At 40.8% G+C, this 18,558-nt stretch overlaps 1 protein-coding gene across 1 annotated transcript in view; it reads left to right on the top strand.

Annotated features, from left to right (window-relative positions):
* Window positions 1–18,558, top strand: part of IL17RE (interleukin 17 receptor E) — a 101,098-nt gene that overhangs the window by 36,592 nt on the left and 45,948 nt on the right. The window contains exons 2-3 of the mRNA XM_063428147.1: window positions 9,050–9,065; window positions 10,736–10,873. Coding sequence (XP_063284217.1) covers window positions 9,050–9,065; window positions 10,736–10,873 — 154 coding nt within the window. The remainder of the gene's footprint in view (window positions 1–9,049; window positions 9,066–10,735; window positions 10,874–18,558) is intronic.

The raw sequence follows: 18,558 nt of genomic DNA, 5'->3' as shown, positions 1-18,558 counted from the left end.
GAGAACTCCCTGTGAATTTAGAGGATTTAATTTCGTTCATCTCTCGTATAGATGAACGTCTAAGAGAGAGACAGAACACTCGAGAGAGGAACCAGAGACCTTCTTTTAGGTTAGCTCCTGCTTTTCCAAGTCCTGACTCCACGATATCTTTGCTTACTGAACCTATGCAGATAGGGTATACCCGCCTCTCTGAGGAGGAAAGACAGCACAGGAGAAGAGAGGGTTTGTGTATGTATTGTGGAGCCAAGGGTCATTTACTCTCGAACTGTTCTAACCGCCCGGGAAACGCTCGCACCTAAGTCCCTCTAGAGGACAGGCCTTGGGTGTTTCTATTTTGTTCTCTACTCCTAATTATAAGGATCACAGGCTTCTGCTACCAGTTTCCTTAACTAGGGGGAAGGAAGTAGTAAGGGCTATGGCATTGATAGATTCCGGTGCTGCTGAGAATTTTATCGACCAAGCCTTTGCTAGTAAGAACAATTTTCCATCCCAGCTAAGGGAGACACCTTTGGCCGTTGAGGCCATAGATGGTAGACCACTACTAGACCCTGTTATCTTTCGTGAGACCGTACCCATTGATTTAAATGTTGGTATCCTACACGTGGAGAATTTATCTCTTCTGCTCATTTCGTCTCCTTCCGTTCCCATAGTTCTGGGGTACCCATGGTTGAAAAAACATAACCCTATTATCGATTGGGAGTTAGGAGAGAGACTCTCGTGGGGCCAGGGCTGCCAGGATCGGTGTTTGTGCAAGGTTTCTCCATTAGCTAATATTAACATACCGGAGAATCCTACTCAGTCCACAGAAAGACAAATACCAGACCTTTACCTAGACTTAAGGGCAGTGTTTGACAAGAAGAATGCTGATTCTTTGCCTCCACACAGGTCATTTGACTGTAAGATTAAGCTGCTACCCGGCACTATGCCTCCGAGGGGCCATGTATATCCTTTGTCTGTTCAGGAAAACTCGGTTCTAGAGGAGTATATTCGGGAGAATTTAGAAAAGGGATTCATCAGGAGGTCTTCTTCTCCGGCCGGGGCTGGGTTCTTTTTCATTAAGAAGAAGGATGGCACGCTGAGACCTTGTATCGATTACCGAGGCTTGAATAAAATAACTGTCAGAAATGCCTATCCTATCCCACTGATTACCGAGTTATTTGATCGTCTTAAGGGCTCCAAAATCTTCACCAAGTTAGATCTCAGAGGGGCTTACAATTTGGTGAGAATCCAGCAAGGTCACGAGTGGATGACGGCATTCAATACCCGGTATGGCCATTACGAATACACTGTTATGCCATTTGGACTATGCAATGCTCCTGCAGTATTTCAAGATTTGATTAATGAGGTACTTAGGGAGTTTCAGCATGATTGTGTTATTGTTTACCTGGACGACATACTAATACACTCTAAGGAGATTGAGACTCACCATAGACAGGTCAGAAAGGTATTACACAAGCTGCTGCAACATGGTCTATATTGCAAATTGGAAAAGTGCAGTTTTGATCAGTCTCAGGTAGACTTTCTTGGATACGTGATTTCTGGGGAGGGTTTTAAAATGGATCCTGTAAAACTCCAATCTATTTTAGACTGGCCCTTGCCCAAAGGACTCAAGGCTATCCAAAGGTTTATTGGTTTTTCCAACTACTATAGGCGCTTCATTAAAGGATACTCCTCTATCATTGCGCCTATTACCAATATGACCAAACAAGGGGCTGATACTAAGTTCTGGTCTAAGGAAGCTCTTGGTGCTTTCAAGACTCTCAAGGAACTTTTTGCCTCGGCTCCCATTCTAGTCCATCCTGATACGACTCTGCCTTTCTTGCTCGAGGTCGATGCCTCTGAGACAGCAGTTGGGGCTGTTCTGTCTCAAAGGTTAGGGGTGGATAAATCGTTACACCCTTGTGGTTTTTTCTCTAAGAAATTTTCTGGGCCTGAGAGCAGATATGACATCGGGGAAAGGGAACTGTTAGCAGTCATTAAAGCCTTAAAGGAGTGGAGACATTTGTTGGAGGGGACCCTACACCCTATTACGATTTTGACGGACCACAAAAACTTGTCCTATATTGGGGAGGCTAAGCGCTTATCCTCTAGACAAGCTCGTTGGTCCTTATTCCTGACTCACTTCAATTATGTACTGACTTACAGACCTGGTTCTAAAAACTCTAAAGCCGATGCATTATCTCGCCAATATGAACCTTCTACTGTACCTGAACCAGTTCTTTCTTCTATAGTTCCGAAATGCAATATCATTGCTAATACGAATCTCAGGATTCATTCTCCATTACTGGCCGAGATCATTAAGTTGCAACATCTAGCACCTAAACAGACTCCTGCGGGCCGTCATTTCGTTCCTCCTGCTCTTCAACTGGAACTTTTACAGTGTTTACATAATAGCAAGATGGCGGGACATCCTGGTATTCGCAAAACTTACGCGTTGATCTCTAAGGACTTCTGGTGGCCTGCTTTACGGAGGGATATTGAGGAGTTCATCGCTGCATGTGAAGTTTGTACTAAAACCAAACAACCCCATACGCTTCCATGTGGATTCCTGCACCCCTTGGAGGTTCCAGAAAAACCATGGTCCTGTTTGGCCATGGACTTTATTGTCGATCTACCTATCTCTAAAGGACAGACTGTTATCCTCACCGTGGTTGACAGGTTTACTAAGATGGCACACTTCATTCCCCTGCCTAAACTCCCGTCTTCTCCCGAATTGGCAGAGATATTCGCTAAGGAGATTTTTCGCCTACATGGGATACCCTCTCAAATTGTATCGGACAGAGGCTCCCAATTTGTTTCCCGCTTTTGGAGGTCCTTCTGCTCTCAACTTGGTATTAAATTAAACTTTTCTTCTGCCTATCATCCTCAGTCTAACGGAGCTGCTGAACGTACCAACCAGAAAATCGAACAATATTTACGATGCTTTGTTTCTGAACACCAGGATGATTGGGTCGGTTTGATTCCTTGGGCGGAGTTTGCACACAACAATCTCGTTTGCGATTCTACTCATTCAAGCCCCTTCTTCATGAATTATGGTTTTCATCCGTCTATTCTTCCTTCGGATTCCCCTTCCCAGGGGGTGCCGTCGGTTGATGTTCATGTTGCCAATTTGAGGAAGTTGTGGGATCAAACTCGACAAATCCTTGTGCACAACTCTATGTTGGTCAAGAAACACGCTGATAAACGTAGAAGGGCGGCTCCGGTCTTTGTTCCAGGTGATAGGGTATGGCTGAGCACGAGGAACATCCGTTTAAAAGTGCCCTCCATGAAGTTCGCTCCTCGTTATATTGGACCCTACAGGGTGCTGACCCGTATCAATCCAGTTGCGTATCGTTTAGCTCTTCCTAATACCTTACGCATCCCGAACTCGTTTCACGTTTCATTGCTGAAACCACTCATATGTAACAGATTTTCCTCCACAATAGCCCCTCCTCGCCCCGTTCAGGTGGAGGGTCAGGAGGAGTATGAGGTTAACTCTATTATTGATTCTCGAATCTCCCGGGGGAGAGTACAATATCTGGTTGATTGGAAGGGATATGGTCCTGAGGAGAGGAGTTGGGTACCTCAGGAGGATGTTCATGCTCCCCGTCTCCGCAGGGCGTATCACTCTCGCTTCCCATCTCGTCCCGGTTCATTCCGCCCGGTGGGCGTATCTGAGAGGGGGGGTACTGTCAGGGTACCTGTGGTCTCTACCTCCGAAAGAGGTAGAGACTTAGCTGTTCCTCCATCCAGACGGTCTGATGGCTCCCTTCCCCGCGGTCTATCCGGTCATGCTAGGCCGGCCGCGAGGGAGTGACTGCCTTTTACAGCATCTAGGCAGGAAGTAGTCATCAGGACACTCCCCCGGAACAACCTGTCAGTCAATGGCTGCAGGACCAATCAGGACGCCTTGGAGGCGTGGTTACTGCTCTGAACAGGGTATTTAACAGAGCTTCTTTCATTAGCTCATTGCCCTGTCGTGGTTCTAGCTTGTTCTAGTCACTCAGTGCTTGTGTATTCTATTATCCCTTTTGGTTTTGACCCGGCTTGTTTACCTTACTCTGCTTATCTCTGTTACCCTTGATTCGGCTTGTCTCTCGCTTACCTGTCTTCTGTTACCCTCGACCTCGGCTTGTCTTTGACCATTCTATACTGTACTACTTACGTTAGTCCGGCCATTCTAAGGTCCGGTATACGTATCTGGCTACTGTTTGTACTCTGCGTGTTGGATCCCTGTCCCGATCCTGACACATGCGCAAAGCTCTGCTAAAGGGCTCTTGCATGGGAAAAAAAGCCCTGTGTAATGCGCAGTGCTGTGTTTGCTTGGGATGTACTCTGTGTGTCAGGGATTTTGAGTGTGTCAGTGTAGGTGGTGCAGTGTGTGTCTGTAGGGGTCTAGTGTGTTCCTAAGGAACTAAGGAATCCATAGTGTGTATATAGGATGTACTATGTGTGTCAGGGACGTGCTGTATGTGTCAGGGATGTACTTTGTGTGTCAGAGATGTAGTGTGTGTGTGGGAGGGGGGGTGGGAGGAGTTTAGTATCTCTAAAGGGGATACAGTTTGTATTTTTGATCGGTGCAATGTATGTGAATGTGTTGGGTCATGTACTGTATGTGTGTGAGGTTGTAATTGTAATTAAATAAATATGTATACATATCTTTGTTTTAAAAAAAAAAAAAAAAGTAATTATGAATGGAAAAAATAAGTTTAATATTCCCCGCTCCCTTCTTTTTACCTTTAGGCTGGGAGGTGGTCCAGTGGTGTCTGTCTCTAGACCTGCACCTCCACCGGTTGCAGGCCGAAATTCCTGTTATTGCGAGCTCCAGCACTGTTCTTTGTCATAGCTTTGCTGTGGTAACTCACAGTAATGCTCTGAACGGCCGATCTCCCCCACCAGGCGTGAATATAAGATTGGTTAGCGCCCACTCTGCAGGGACAGAGATCTTTTGATCTCCCCTGCCATCCTCGGCCCATGGCCATCGTGGCCCACCTGGCATTTGCCTGCTTTGCATGATGGCTAGTCCAGGCCTGGCTAAGATAGATGGCATTCATACATAGACTTTGTTAGGTGGGATCTGTCACCATTTCAAGTACTTACTCCAAATGTTATGACCCACATAAGTACATTTATATCCAGATATTAGAGTCATTTAAATCTGCAATGAAAGAGTTAAACTATTGCGCTGTTTAAATTTCCCTAGTTGTATGTTTTCCAGAGTAGATATTTACCTTCCTAGTCCGTGCCGTCATTCATATTTCCTTGTATTTTACGACTGACATTCGAAGTTGTGTAAGAGGTTGGCATTCAGTGAATACACATATTGTCACTTTTATTTGACCCTCAGTGCTTTGGATATAATATGTAGATACAATGAAAGACTGAAAGTGTTATTCCCTAAAGGAAACATTCAAAGTCGATTCAAAGTTATTTTCAAATTTCTATTTATAATATTTTCAATATTATGGGCACCAAAACAACTTTAGCTTAATGAAGGAGTTTTGGTGTACAGATCATGCCCCTTCAGTCTGATTGCACAATTATCTGCTATTATTAATACTTTTGTTTTTGTTTATGCAGCCATAGTCACATCTCCCCTGCTTGTGACTGACAAAGACTGCACACAAAAAATAAAACGTTTTTATATTCGATTACATTTTAACTTTAGAATTTGTTATCTACTGCTCTGTAAATTAAACTTTTATCATATATAGGAGGCTCTGGCAGAGTCTAGAAGGCTATTAAAAGAGCAGCAGATAAAACAATTCTAAATTAAACAGAATGTGCAATAAAGAAAGTCTAAACATTAGATCTCACTTTACAGGAAGTGACAGGAAGTCACATGCAGGGAGGTGTGACTAGGGCTGTATATACAAAGTTATTTAACTCCTAAATGGCAGAGAATAGAGGAGGGAGAATCCATGTGCATGTTCTATACACCAAAATCTAATGTTGTCTTGGTGCCTATTGTATCCCTATAAATCCAAAGTAGCCAAACAGGAAGCATATTTCCAGTTTGGTTGACTACTTTTGGACTTAACTTTGAAATGCACTTTGAATTCTTACTTTAGTAAAACCCTGGAATGTTGAGGAATTACAGATAGCTCTATAATTCATGCCAGACCTTGAACTCAAGCATCTCTTAGGTGGTTAATCACTTCTTCAGTTATTGATCGTCTTTTGGAATTGAAATGTAAACCGTTATCATTTATTCCTTCAAACTGCTTCATGGTAACAGTGGTATCCTGCCCCACGGCCACAGTCACAGACTGGAACCTAGATTTGAGTCACTACAGCAATCAGAAACCTTTACCATATCTCTCAGGTGTCTTTATTTAGGAGGGAGAGTCCCTTTTTAAAGCCCAAACTCCTGTGTCCATATTTTCTATCCTAATGTCCTTCTTTTTTCTAGAAGCTCCATATTGTTGGTGAGTCTGGGTGTATAACAGAGCTCCACAGTAATAATACTGAATAATGTGTCTTTAAACTACAATCAATGTGTTTAGAAATCAGTCTTTGTAAAGAAGGTACATTCTTCTTATTCTAAATTACGTTGTAGTTGCATAAATTGTTATTAGTCACCTAAAATTTCTCAGGAGAGCCCTGGCTACAGCCTTGCTCAAAACCTCTAAAATGTACGTGTCCCTTTTCATCAATTTCAAATGTTGGGAGGTGGAAACCTTGATTGGAATACACTTCCTAACACTGTGCCCTCCCTATTATTCTGGCCTACGTCCCACAATGTGTACATTCCTTTTCTCATTCTTTCTTCTTGTCTTTGTTTTTCTTGTTGCTGTTTTCTGACATTCAGATCGTTGCTAATTTTTTTGACATACGTGGTTTGGGCCCCTTATTTGCTTTAGCCATTTTTGTTGTAATTTGTTTACTGTGGCCCTACTCTCAGTTTGTACCTAATTATAGGTTTTGCTATATTTCTTGTCTTTTGACGAGTGCTTTTAACATCTTTTATATAACGGCAAAAATAACTTATTACATGTCGTTTATTGGTTGATTTACGTTTTACACAGTGCAACCAATTACTGCCAGAGCAGGCATCTGCCTACCGGCACCTTGCTTGCCAGAGTGTGATGTGGCTGTGGTGCTGGGCGATATGACATTATTCTATCCCTGGCAACAATACAGAGCAGCAGGAATCTGGGCAATAAATGCCTCCAGATTAATCCCGCCATGAAAGTCAGGTGCTACAAATCTTTTTGTCTGGGTAATTTATACAGAATCACATACAGTATATGGAAACCATGCTACAGTGTGATTTAAAGGGACACAAAATACAGTTCCCCGTCAAAAATCATTTTTTTTTTTGTTCTAACATTATATTGTGGCTGCCAATTAACTAGCAAATCAGCTAAATCGTTATCCCAGATTTACAGGGAAACTTTGGGCTTAAATTTAAAATTCACTTTGAATTAATTTTCAATTCTCACTTTTGAGAAGCGTAACTATTTTGAGTGTGCTGTTTTGCAAGGTGTGTGTAGTAGGAGTAAGGAGATTATTTTAAAGTAAAGTTAAATGTCATTTGTTAAAGCTGTTACTAGAACAAACAAAAGATAATTGATGTTTGATGTGAATACAATAAAAAAAAATAATAAAGGAACAATTTCTTAATGCACGACTGTGGCTGTTCCATGTGACATACCATCAAACGCATATTGTTTGCTATCCAGGAAATACTATGCAGCGAGTCATGGAAAATACAAAAGCTAAAATATTAAATACTAAAGGGATATTTCTTTATTATATAACTAAAAAGGAAAAATTGTCATCTTCCGACTGTGAGAGTTCTCTAACTAAATATAGACTGGGATTACTGTCACTTTGTACGTTTTCAAATCAAGTCACATTTTTGGTTAAGTATCATTTTTTGGGGCCAGTTTATTGTAGTTCTGTCACTTTTCTGAGTCTTTTCCTATTTTTAACAGGGAGGGGGAATTTTAAAACGTTCATCCCTAGTATTGATGCCACTATGGCTACTGCAGTCCTCCAAACTGTGGATAGCCCCAGATTTTGCGGTCCTGAGAGCACCAGGACTATGCAGAGAGAGCTTCAGAAGTGTTCTCTGAGTGATCTGCCCTGAGAAGGGCTAGCTAAGAGCCTTGGTTGACATCCCTTGTATGAACTGGTCTGCCTGTTTTCCAAACCGGTCCTCCTATTTTGATCTTTAGCCGGGATTTATAGTAGGTCACTGGGACACCCTTGAAGGCTGCCTACACACTGTCCGATTGCATACCTCGCAATGATACTGCTCTAGTTATGTGTATACGGCTACATTAAATGTCGCAAAGGATCGTACTGGCAAAAAAACATACAGTCTATAAATCTATACTATCCCAGACAGCATAGCATAGTGATACTGTATCAACCAATTCAGAAAAGAAAGACTAGTATAATGAGACTGTTATAATTTTGCATAAAAAAATGCACAGTGGATGTTTAGTATAAACGTCTTTAGTGTCTAGTAAAACCCAACTTTTTAAAACTCATATACACTGCTAAACCCTGTAATTAAACCTTTATTTCGACAACAATCTTCCCACACCCTCCTAGGCGTATGCAGTATTTCATTTCACTGCATACTTTTTACTAACTTACTAGCTGTAGAGCACAAACATGATTTAACAATAGTCAGAGAAAAAAAACATACAGTATGATTGAAAAAAAGAAAGAAAGCTCTCTGAATCTTAGTATCAGTCCGCCTAGGAGCTGTATTGTATTGAATGCCCGCAGGCTGGGCATGTAGGCTTGTAGGATTAATATGACTCATTTTGGAAAAATAAATCGATGACAATAACAATAACAAAGTATTTAACCAGGAAAGGTACATTCAGATTACTCTGGTTTCCAAGTAGGTCCTGGGGATGTTACCTTAGCCCAACATCCAGGGGTTGTTACTAGATTACATAATAATCACTACCACTAATAACTTGAAAGTGAGAATAAATAATTGTGTTTGTATAAAGTTACAATAATTTTTATTTAAATTGTAAACAATAAAAAATTGTCTTATTTCACATGACTTTTCTAACTAAACATTTTCTGTTTTCTTTTCCAGAACTACAGCATAAAAAGTGAGTACATATTAATTTGCATACCTGTCTGTCTTACTCTGTTTTTAAATAAATAAATAAATACGTAATTTCATGTTTAACTAGTTCACCTCTGGGATGAACTTCTGAAAGGTTTTGTAAAGCCCATCTGATTCCCAAAGTGAAAATGTTTTGCCTACTTTTATTGTGACGTTTCTCGTTTTTATCTCTCTAGAGATCGACAGCTTCTATTTTTTTTTACCAACCTTTGTTACTCATTATAGTATCATTTCACGGTGGATTGATAGTGTCAGCTTAGATGAGTTGTAATAAGTTCACCATAATATTTACACAGTATTACAAAAAGTAAAAAGTTGATAGCGAATATGTTTTTGTGTGTACTGCAGTGTTAAATGAGCCTGTATTTATTAAACAAACAATACAAATTAAAAACCAAAGACAATGTTCTAAGCAATTTTGATAGAACAACAGTCAGTTTTCCCAAACTCAGATAATTTCCTACGGTTTTAGGGAGTATCCATATTGATGCTTTATGAAAGACAAAGCAGGTTAGTTCTCAGCGATCAGTATCACAGAGAGCTTAAGAGATCCTGATTAGTTTTTAATAACAGTTTTAATACAAAAAGACAGGGAGGAATACGGAATTACTTAACGCATTTCACACAAAGAAGAGTGCCGATTTATAGGTAGGCACTCTTGTTAGAGTGCACCATTTTAAAGAACAGCTGTCATTGTATTATATAATTGTTTTAAAATCAAATATCACAGGTTGGGTTTGTATTATTTTGTAATGCATACCCATAAGGAAAAATACCTTTTTTTTCAGTGCATATCCTTGCTTAGCTATTTTTTAAGGAAATCTCCAAGCATTATAACCTCTAGAGCACACTGTAGTGGTTATGGTGTCAGGAGTGCCCCTGGCGTCTCCTCCACGCTAAGTAGTCAAACCATTTTAGAATGGTTGACTTCTTTCCTGGGGTCCATCGGACACTGCTTGCTGCCTCCTCTACTATGCCAGAGCTAGAAGCTCTTTGTCTGACCCAAGACCAGCTTTGAATGGTTCAGATTATTAGAGAGTGATCTACTGATGCTCTCAGCCAATGAGCTATCCCTAAGGCAGGAGGCAGAAGCTTTTGGTTCTCTGGCTGAGGTAGTGAAGGCAGGGACATTATTACAATATTTTCAGTAATACTAAGAATATTGACAGTTTTCCTTTAATCACTCCATCCTTATGCTAGATCCCATCTTGGGATGAGATGTGCTTTATTACCATAGCCATTATTAGCGACAACTGGAGGAAGTGACAAAATCTGACATTAATAGTTCTGCCTTTTGTCACGTGGAGGATTTTTCCATAAAACAAAGTAGTTCCTGCTTGTCTTATGATATATTTTGATTAATGAAATTCCAACACAGTTTTTATAAGCATTTCATAAAGATTGAAACTTTACAAAAAGCTAAAAATTGGAGGGTGATGGGGCAACAGAGACGCTTTAATAGCTGATGTTTTCTGTTTTGTTCTAATAAAGTTACCAGAAAGTTTTTAGCTTCTCTACTTAGACAGATGACAATTGAAAATGGTCGGCTTTCTCTATAAATGTTTCAGGAAATGAATCCTTCTGAAGTTGACTTAATTACTACACACATAATATATTTCTACACAATCTTATTTTACTGTGTTTCTTCTGCAGATGTTACCGTTAACATGGTTGAACCTAAAAACTCACTGCCAACAGAAGCACTCAATTTCTCCACCTTCGTTTTGAGCAACCCCATATTGCAAATCAACAAAAAATGTCTCCGGATTAATGTTAGGCTGAACACCTCAGGTACCGAGCAAGAATGTCTTACTGTGCTCCAGATTTTGAAAATATGAACACGTCTTTAAAAAAAAGAAACCCAAATAAACACCTGCAAATATTTCAGATGGTCAGAGAGGGACACTTTCATTTTGGGGTTTGTGGCTGAAGGTGTCCAAGAGCAGGAGTATTATAAGACATTTTGGGTGAATTCATGACCTGATAGTTTCATGACGTACTGAATTCTTCATGTAAAATGAAAATGTAGTTTAAAACAAGACCAAGATTCTTCTTTATTCAAACAGATACATTTGCACAGAGCACGTTTGGTTTATAGATTCTTTTTTACTCAGGCTAATTTCTAAACACATTTATTGTAGTTTTACAGGGAGGTTATTATGAATCGTATTGCTGCAAAGTATAGGCGTTGTTGGTGGGGGCTTTCGTGGCACAGCGGTCAGCTGATTCTCTCAGCCAATGATTGATGACCGTTGCTACTTCTGGCCTCTGCAGCTCTGAATATAAGATACATAGAAAGGCAGGTATATGCCACCGTTAGGCAAAATAGGAATTTGCCTAGGTCGCCTGCCTGCTGGGGGCGCCCACCGTGGGCTGCCTGCACCTGTCTGGGGCCACAGCGCTGGGCGAGTGGCTCTTGAGCCGTCCCGTCCCCCCACAACACCGGACTGATCCTCCAGGCGCCCGAAGGAGCCCTGTCACAGGGGGCCCAGGAGGTGGCCATCTGGCCACCTTAGGGCACCCCTGACGCTGTCCTTTTTCAATATGGCAGAGCAGGCACCTGCTTACCTTGATTGCAGGTGCCTGCTCTGCCATGAAATGCCAGAGGAGAGGGGGAAGGAGAAGGCTGGCGGCGAGGGAGGCTGTTCTTACAGCTTCTCACTCCTCCCTCGTGCACTCTCTGTGATGCTGGAATATGATGTAATTCCAGTCCTGGCATACAGCACGCTGGAAGAGTGAGAAGCTGACCCACACTGGACCATAGGGAGGCTGAATTTGCAGAAGAAAAATTAAACTGTGTGAGTCTGTGTGTCAGTGAGTGTGTCTGTGTGTATGTCTGTGTGTGTGTGTTAATTAAATTCACCAAATGCATTGAATACATAATTTATCACAGCGATAAATTATGTATTCAATGTATTTATTAGGCAGTATGTGTGTATGTATGCATGTATTAGGCAGAGTGTGTGTATGGATGTACGCATTAAGCAGTATGTGTGTAGGGATGCATGTATTAATCAGTGTGTGTGTATGGATGTAGGTATTAGGCAGTGTGTGTGAATTGATGTAGGTATAAGGCAGTATGTGTGTATGGATGTAAGTATTAGGCAGTATATGCGTGTTAGACAGACCTAACTAAAAAGCCATATGGCAAAATTTAGGCCAAAATAGCAGATCTAGAAGAATTCTCTAATCCGGCTACAGTCACAGTTCCGCTGCTTTTGCTTAAACTTTGCAATTTGGTTTTCAACTCACTGTAATTCAGAGTTTAGTGAATAAACCTCTGTGAGATTTTATTTGCTTTCAGGAGGGGGCAGCAAAATGGATCTTTGTCTAGGGCAGCAGAAATCCTTGCACCGTCTCTGGTTATATGCCATGACATATTCCCAGCTCTCCACTATTGTCATAGAGCTTTCTATGGGGGGTCCTACTCCTTTCTCCTAAAACCTAGCAACGCTCCTGCTGTGAAACTCTATATACACTCATGCACACCAACAATGTGCAGCTATTAGAAAAGAGGAATGTGAGGACAGAAAGCAGGGACAGAGTGATTTGACCACAAAACATTGACTGCATCCCTAAAGAGGGAGACACTTGAGAGATATGAACATCACAATAATAGTAATATGAATATATGCAAAATAACAGATAAAATTAAAAACATGTTTCAGGAACAATTGTCTCACATTGTCTAAACTCATCTTTGATTTGAGTCCTGATGTCCCATAGGTAGGTCCACAGCCCCATGTCTGGGTATGCACAGAGACAAATTAAGTAGTTTTCTAAATACTTTTAAACTGAACCCAATAGGTATGTGCTCTGACGTCATGAAACATTCTTTACATGCTATACAATTTTGCAATACCATTCCAAAACTTTGTTTTAATTAACTTCAAAAAGGCCACTCGTCCAAACTGAACTGTATACTATATACGGGTGATACTCGAAAATTAGAATATTGTGCAAAAATTAATTTATTTCAGTAATGCAACGTAAAAGGGGAAACTAATATATGAGATAGACGCTTTACATACAAAGCAAGATAGTTCAAGCCGTGATTTGTCATAAGTGCGATGATTATGGCTTACAGCTCATGAAAACCCCAAATCCACAATCTCAGTAAATTAGAATATTACATGCAATCAATAAAACAAGGAGTGTACATAGAACAATATCGGACCTCTGAAAAGTATAAGCATGCATATGGACTCAGTACTTGGTTTGGGCCCCTTTTGCAGCAATTACTGCCTCAATGCGGCGTGGCATGGAAGCTATCAGCCTGTGGCACTGCTGAGGTGTTATGGAAGACCAGGATGCTTCAATAGCGGCCTTCAGCTCTTCTGCATTGTTCGGTCTCATGTCTCTCATCTTTCTCTTGGCAATGCCCCATAGATTCTCTATGGGGTTCAGGTCAGGTGAGTTTGCGGGCCAATCAAGCACAGTAATCCCACGGTCATTGAACCAGGCTTTGGTGCTTTTGGCAGTGTGGGCAGGTGCCAAGTCCTGCTGGAAAATGAAGTCAGCATCCCCATTAAGCTCATCTGCGGAAGGAAGCATGAAGTGCTCCAAAATCTCCTGGTAGACCGCTGCGTTGACCCTGGACTTAATGAAGCACAGTGGACCAACACCAGCAGATGACATGGCTCCCCAAATCAACACAGATTGTGGAAACTTCACACTGGACTTCAAGCATCTTGCAGTGTGTGCCTCTCCATTCTTCCTCCAGACTCTGGGTCCTTGGTTTCCAAATGAGATGCAAAAGTTGCTCTCATCAGAAAAGAGGACTTTGGACCACTGAGCAACAGACCAGGTCTGTTTTTCTTTAGCCCAGGTAAGACGCTTCTGACGTAGTTTGTTGTTCAGGAGCGGCTTGACAAGAGGAATACGACATCTGAAGCCCATGTCCAGGATCTGTCTGTGTGTGGTGGTTCTTGATGCACTGACTCCAGCCTCAGTCCACTCCTTGTGAAAGTCCCCAACACTTTTGAATTACCTTTTCCTGACAATCCTCTCCAGGCTGCGGTCATCCCTGCTGCTTGTGCACCTTTTTCTTCCACACTTTCCCCTTCCACATAATTAATGTGCTTTGATACTGCACTTTGGGAACATCCAACTTCCTTCGCAATTACCTTTTGAGGCTTTCCCTCCTTATGGAGGGTGTCAATTATGTTTTTTTTGCACAACTGTCAGGTCAGCAGTCTTCCCCATGGTTGTGATCCCTACTGAACCAGACTGAGAGACCATTTAAAGGCTCAGAAACCCTTTGCAAGTGTTATGGCTTACTTAGCTGATTAGAGTGGGACACTGTGAGCCTAGAATATTGCACCTTTTCACAATATTCTAATTTACTGAGATTGTGGATTTGGGGTTTTCATGTGCTGTAAGCCATAATCATCGCACTTCTGACAAATCATGGCTTGAACTATCTTGCTTTGCATGTAATGCGTCTAGCTCATATATTAGTTTCCCCTTTTACGTTGCATTAATGAAATAAATGAACTTTTGTACGATATTCAAATTTTTCGAGTTTCACCTGTATTTTACAATATTACTATATCAGTGACACAAAACCCAAAGCCTTTCTGGCAATGCTACTGAATGCGGCCAGATTGTTAACCCCACTCCACAAGTGCCACTTCCTCTATGGTACAGGTTATTTGAGCAAAATATTAACAGGTGTAAAATTTGATCTTACCAACAAAGAATGTGGTATTAACATATTCTTAACTAAAATTCATAGTCACTAGGCTAGGACTTGCACACACAACAAGTACTGAAATATCACTCCCATAATCCTCTTCAATTCAATAACAGCTGAGCAGTTACAGTTCATTACCTGCTCTCTTAGTCTTATTCTCCAAGTTATGGTTAGTTAGGTTATCACTGGAGTAATACTCTAAAAATTAACATATCAATGAGGAAAGTGAAAGCCGGAATTAAAATACTGTCAGAGACAGAGCCAGAGGTAATTATGTCAGGGATTCTTTGACAAAGGGTAAACAATTATGAAACATTTTAATTAAGTTTGTTCTTATGTCACTTTTCTGTTGATCCAAGGCCTGTGTACCTTGCTTCTTGGCAGTTACTCTTAATGTAAAATAAATTATGACATTCATTTCCTCATGAACCCTTATTAAGGAGTAAAATTACTCAACCGTGCTGCTTAAGGAGCGCTCTGAGCACCATAACTGCAACATGCGGATGTAGTGGTTATGAGGCTTTTAGGCTGTGTACACGACCTCCGGTTCTTGGTCAAACTGCTTTCCAGTTTGACTAAACCCATGAGTTTTTTTGACATCCGTAGAGCATTTCCCAACTCATCTACACTTTCACTTTAGCAATATTAATTTTATGCATACTTGGATGACATTGATTTGCTGAGTGTATTGGTTAAACTCTCTCAGTTATTAAATAACATCCAAATATACCTGAAATTAATACTGACTGTCACGGATTACCTTAGTTGGAAGTCCGGTAGGCAGAGTTTTGTGCTCACCTTTGCAGATAAACACAGCCCACGGTAACCAGATCAGAATCTACCTGGGCTGTAAATCTGTGCACGGGGGCTTAGACAGGAACAGTATCCGGGTACGAGGAAACAGAAAAGGGCAAATCCAGAAGAGTAGTCTGACATGGTTCCAAAAGTCAGGGCAGGCAGCGAACAGGCAATAACGAATAATCCAAACAGAAAGGGTCACAAGTCAAGTCAGTCGTAGGAAACAGGATACAAGAAACAACGAACTGACAATGTTCTCAGGGAGGGGCAGTGTTTTATGCCCAGCTAATGAGTGAACTGCCTCAAGTGAACTTAGATGGACAAGTAGGAGCCACCGGTAATATCCAGGTCCCTAGTGCTGCAGGCAATGTCAGGAAAACAAGGTTAGAACCAAAGTTCAGAAGTGGCTCAGAGGCAGGAACTCACGCTTAGGATGCAGAAGGCCCCAGGTTTAAATCCCCTGTTGAGCACTTCTGGGGTGCCCACACCTGGCTGTCTGGATGGCACGTGAGAACTGTGACACTGACAATGTGAGATGACCAGTATAGGTATCTCAGCCACTTCCTGGTCTTCCTTGTCTCTCTATACAACCCGATAGCACCATAACCCTACACACATAAAAAAAAAGTGTCTTCTACTGGCTTCTTAATTCTTCAGGACCTTTCAAAACTGTAGTTCACCAGCAGCTTCTCTATGTTCTGCATTCAATGGGTATTCATGATATAGCTCCTGCTATGTGTATGTCATACGCAATCACATAATTTGATTTCAACAACACTTATGTGCGTCTGCATAATTAACTTATGCTTACGTATCCTTTCTTGATCTTTCATCCTATTCAATGTTGCTTGCCACCGTCTGCATTTAATCTGCCATCTCCTTTTTTAAAACAACTACTGGGTAACTGTATCTGTGGTGATACTGTGGTGCATGTATGTTTGTTTGTTTTTTCGGTTTCAGCAAAAGACCATTGCTTTTTTGTATCTGTCGTCATGAAAAATTAGAAATAAATAAAACAGGATGATTTTTGCATGACGTTCTCACAAATGCTCTCCTACACCCGGAGCGCGTTATTTTAAGATTTTTAAGTTTGAATTATCATGAATTCAATAGAACACTCTAAGCCACCTAGCCACTACAGCTTGCTGGAGCTGTGTTAACAATGGTTTGTTTTAACTGATAGAATTGGAACTAATTGATGCGTCGGATATTGCTGTGGCTTTTTATTGCTGTGGAGCTCTGCCATATACTCATATGTCCCATACCTTACTGTGAGGTATATTGCTCTGCAGCTCAGTGATGATCACATATGTATACAATGCACGTTATTGTACCATCTAAAGCTTAGTTATATGAAGAAAGAGAGGAAGCAAATTAAGGGAAATAACGCTAAAACAAAGTTGTAGATGAAAAAGCAGGATTATACATCAATTATTCAGACTTTTACCGACAGAGCATATAGTTGCAGGAGAGAACTTTAATTAAATTGAACATTAATCACACACAGGATGCTCCTGAAGGCTGTAGCAGGTTATTAACTGAGCAGTAGATAAGACATTCTAGATTAGACAAATTGAGCAATACAACAACCCAGAATATATAGATTACTTTACAGGAAGTGTTTAGGAAGGCTGAGCAAGTCACATGCAGGGAGCTGTGGCTCTAAGTGTTAAAACACAATGATATAACGGCAAAACAGCAGAGAATTGAGCAGTGAGACAGCAGTGGTATGATCTATACACCAAAACTGCTCCATTAATCAATTAAGCTAATACTGGTGCCTATAATGTCCCTTAAGCTAGCCTATTGCATAAACACCAACTCAATTTTTTTCTGCCCATTCAGATACATCAGGAAGTGTTTTGATGGGGGTAACCTTTTAATAGACAAGAATCAGGTGTTTAAGTAAACTGTGATGCCAAAATGTACACAACATTTTGATTAATATCCATTATTTCAAGGCAATATATAATATTCTACAGAATCCATTATTTTATGGGCAGCTTTCTTTTTTGGTTGGCTTTTACCTTATTTAACACCAGTTTCTATACTGTCTGCATGGACCGGCCTCTACAGGGGTGAAATTCTGATCCCAATCATTGTAAAGATTCCATGTGTGAGAAGTGCCCTGTCAGGGTTTGTCTGGGAAATCTATCCTAACTCACTATATATTTATTTTTCTGGCTACATTACACGTCCCCAACAAGCTGTTGTGATAGAAATAAATGAACAGTTTCTCTGTAAAGGTACTGTCTGGCCATTGATGTCAGTCATGTACACATTACACATTCACAACAAAGCAATTAACTGGCAGCAACCAATAGACCAACAATTGACGAACCAGATTCACCAATATAGTGCCTGTCCATTCAGGCCTATGCAATGCTGTCCCCTCCAGGTCTGTGCGGCCTTACAGAGGTCATCTAAGGGCAATAACCACTACAGCCTTCCAGAATACACTGCTAGCTGCATGTCAGTGTATATATAAGAGTAATCAGAATGATATTCGGCTATCACGTCTAGGACACTGTAACCTTTATAATGTCATGTAGTGTTTATCCAAAATGTCATTTCAGATGTACCATCCCTCGGGTTTAAGAAAGATCCCCAGGCTTTGTTCACAGTGTTGTGTCATTTTCAGGTGACGCATTGTCTTATTTTTATTATTTTTTTTGTGTACACCTTCGGGGAACTCGGGGTGTTGTCAGATGCATTCTGCACATACCAAAAGTACTTCACTTCACTAACTATGTCATTTCAGCGTGATGTGTGAACAATGTACTGGTCTTTTGCACCGAAAAAAACAGACAAGATCATTCAACACATTGTATAAATGCTCACCAAGTCAAGGTCTTGTGTTACTGGTAGTTAATTGCACATTTATTTTATAAACACATTTTTGTTCCACGTTATGGGTTGCTGAATATCTATTTATTTTTTATGTTTTTCATTATTTATTTTTTTAACAACTTGTCTCTGATTT

Source organism: Pelobates fuscus, chromosome 7 (genome assembly GCF_036172605.1).
Source record: "Pelobates fuscus isolate aPelFus1 chromosome 7, aPelFus1.pri, whole genome shotgun sequence".
Taxonomy (NCBI): domain Eukaryota; kingdom Metazoa; phylum Chordata; class Amphibia; order Anura; family Pelobatidae; genus Pelobates; species Pelobates fuscus.
The sequence above is the reverse complement of the archived record's forward strand: the minus strand, read 5'-3'. Positions and strand labels throughout refer to the sequence as shown.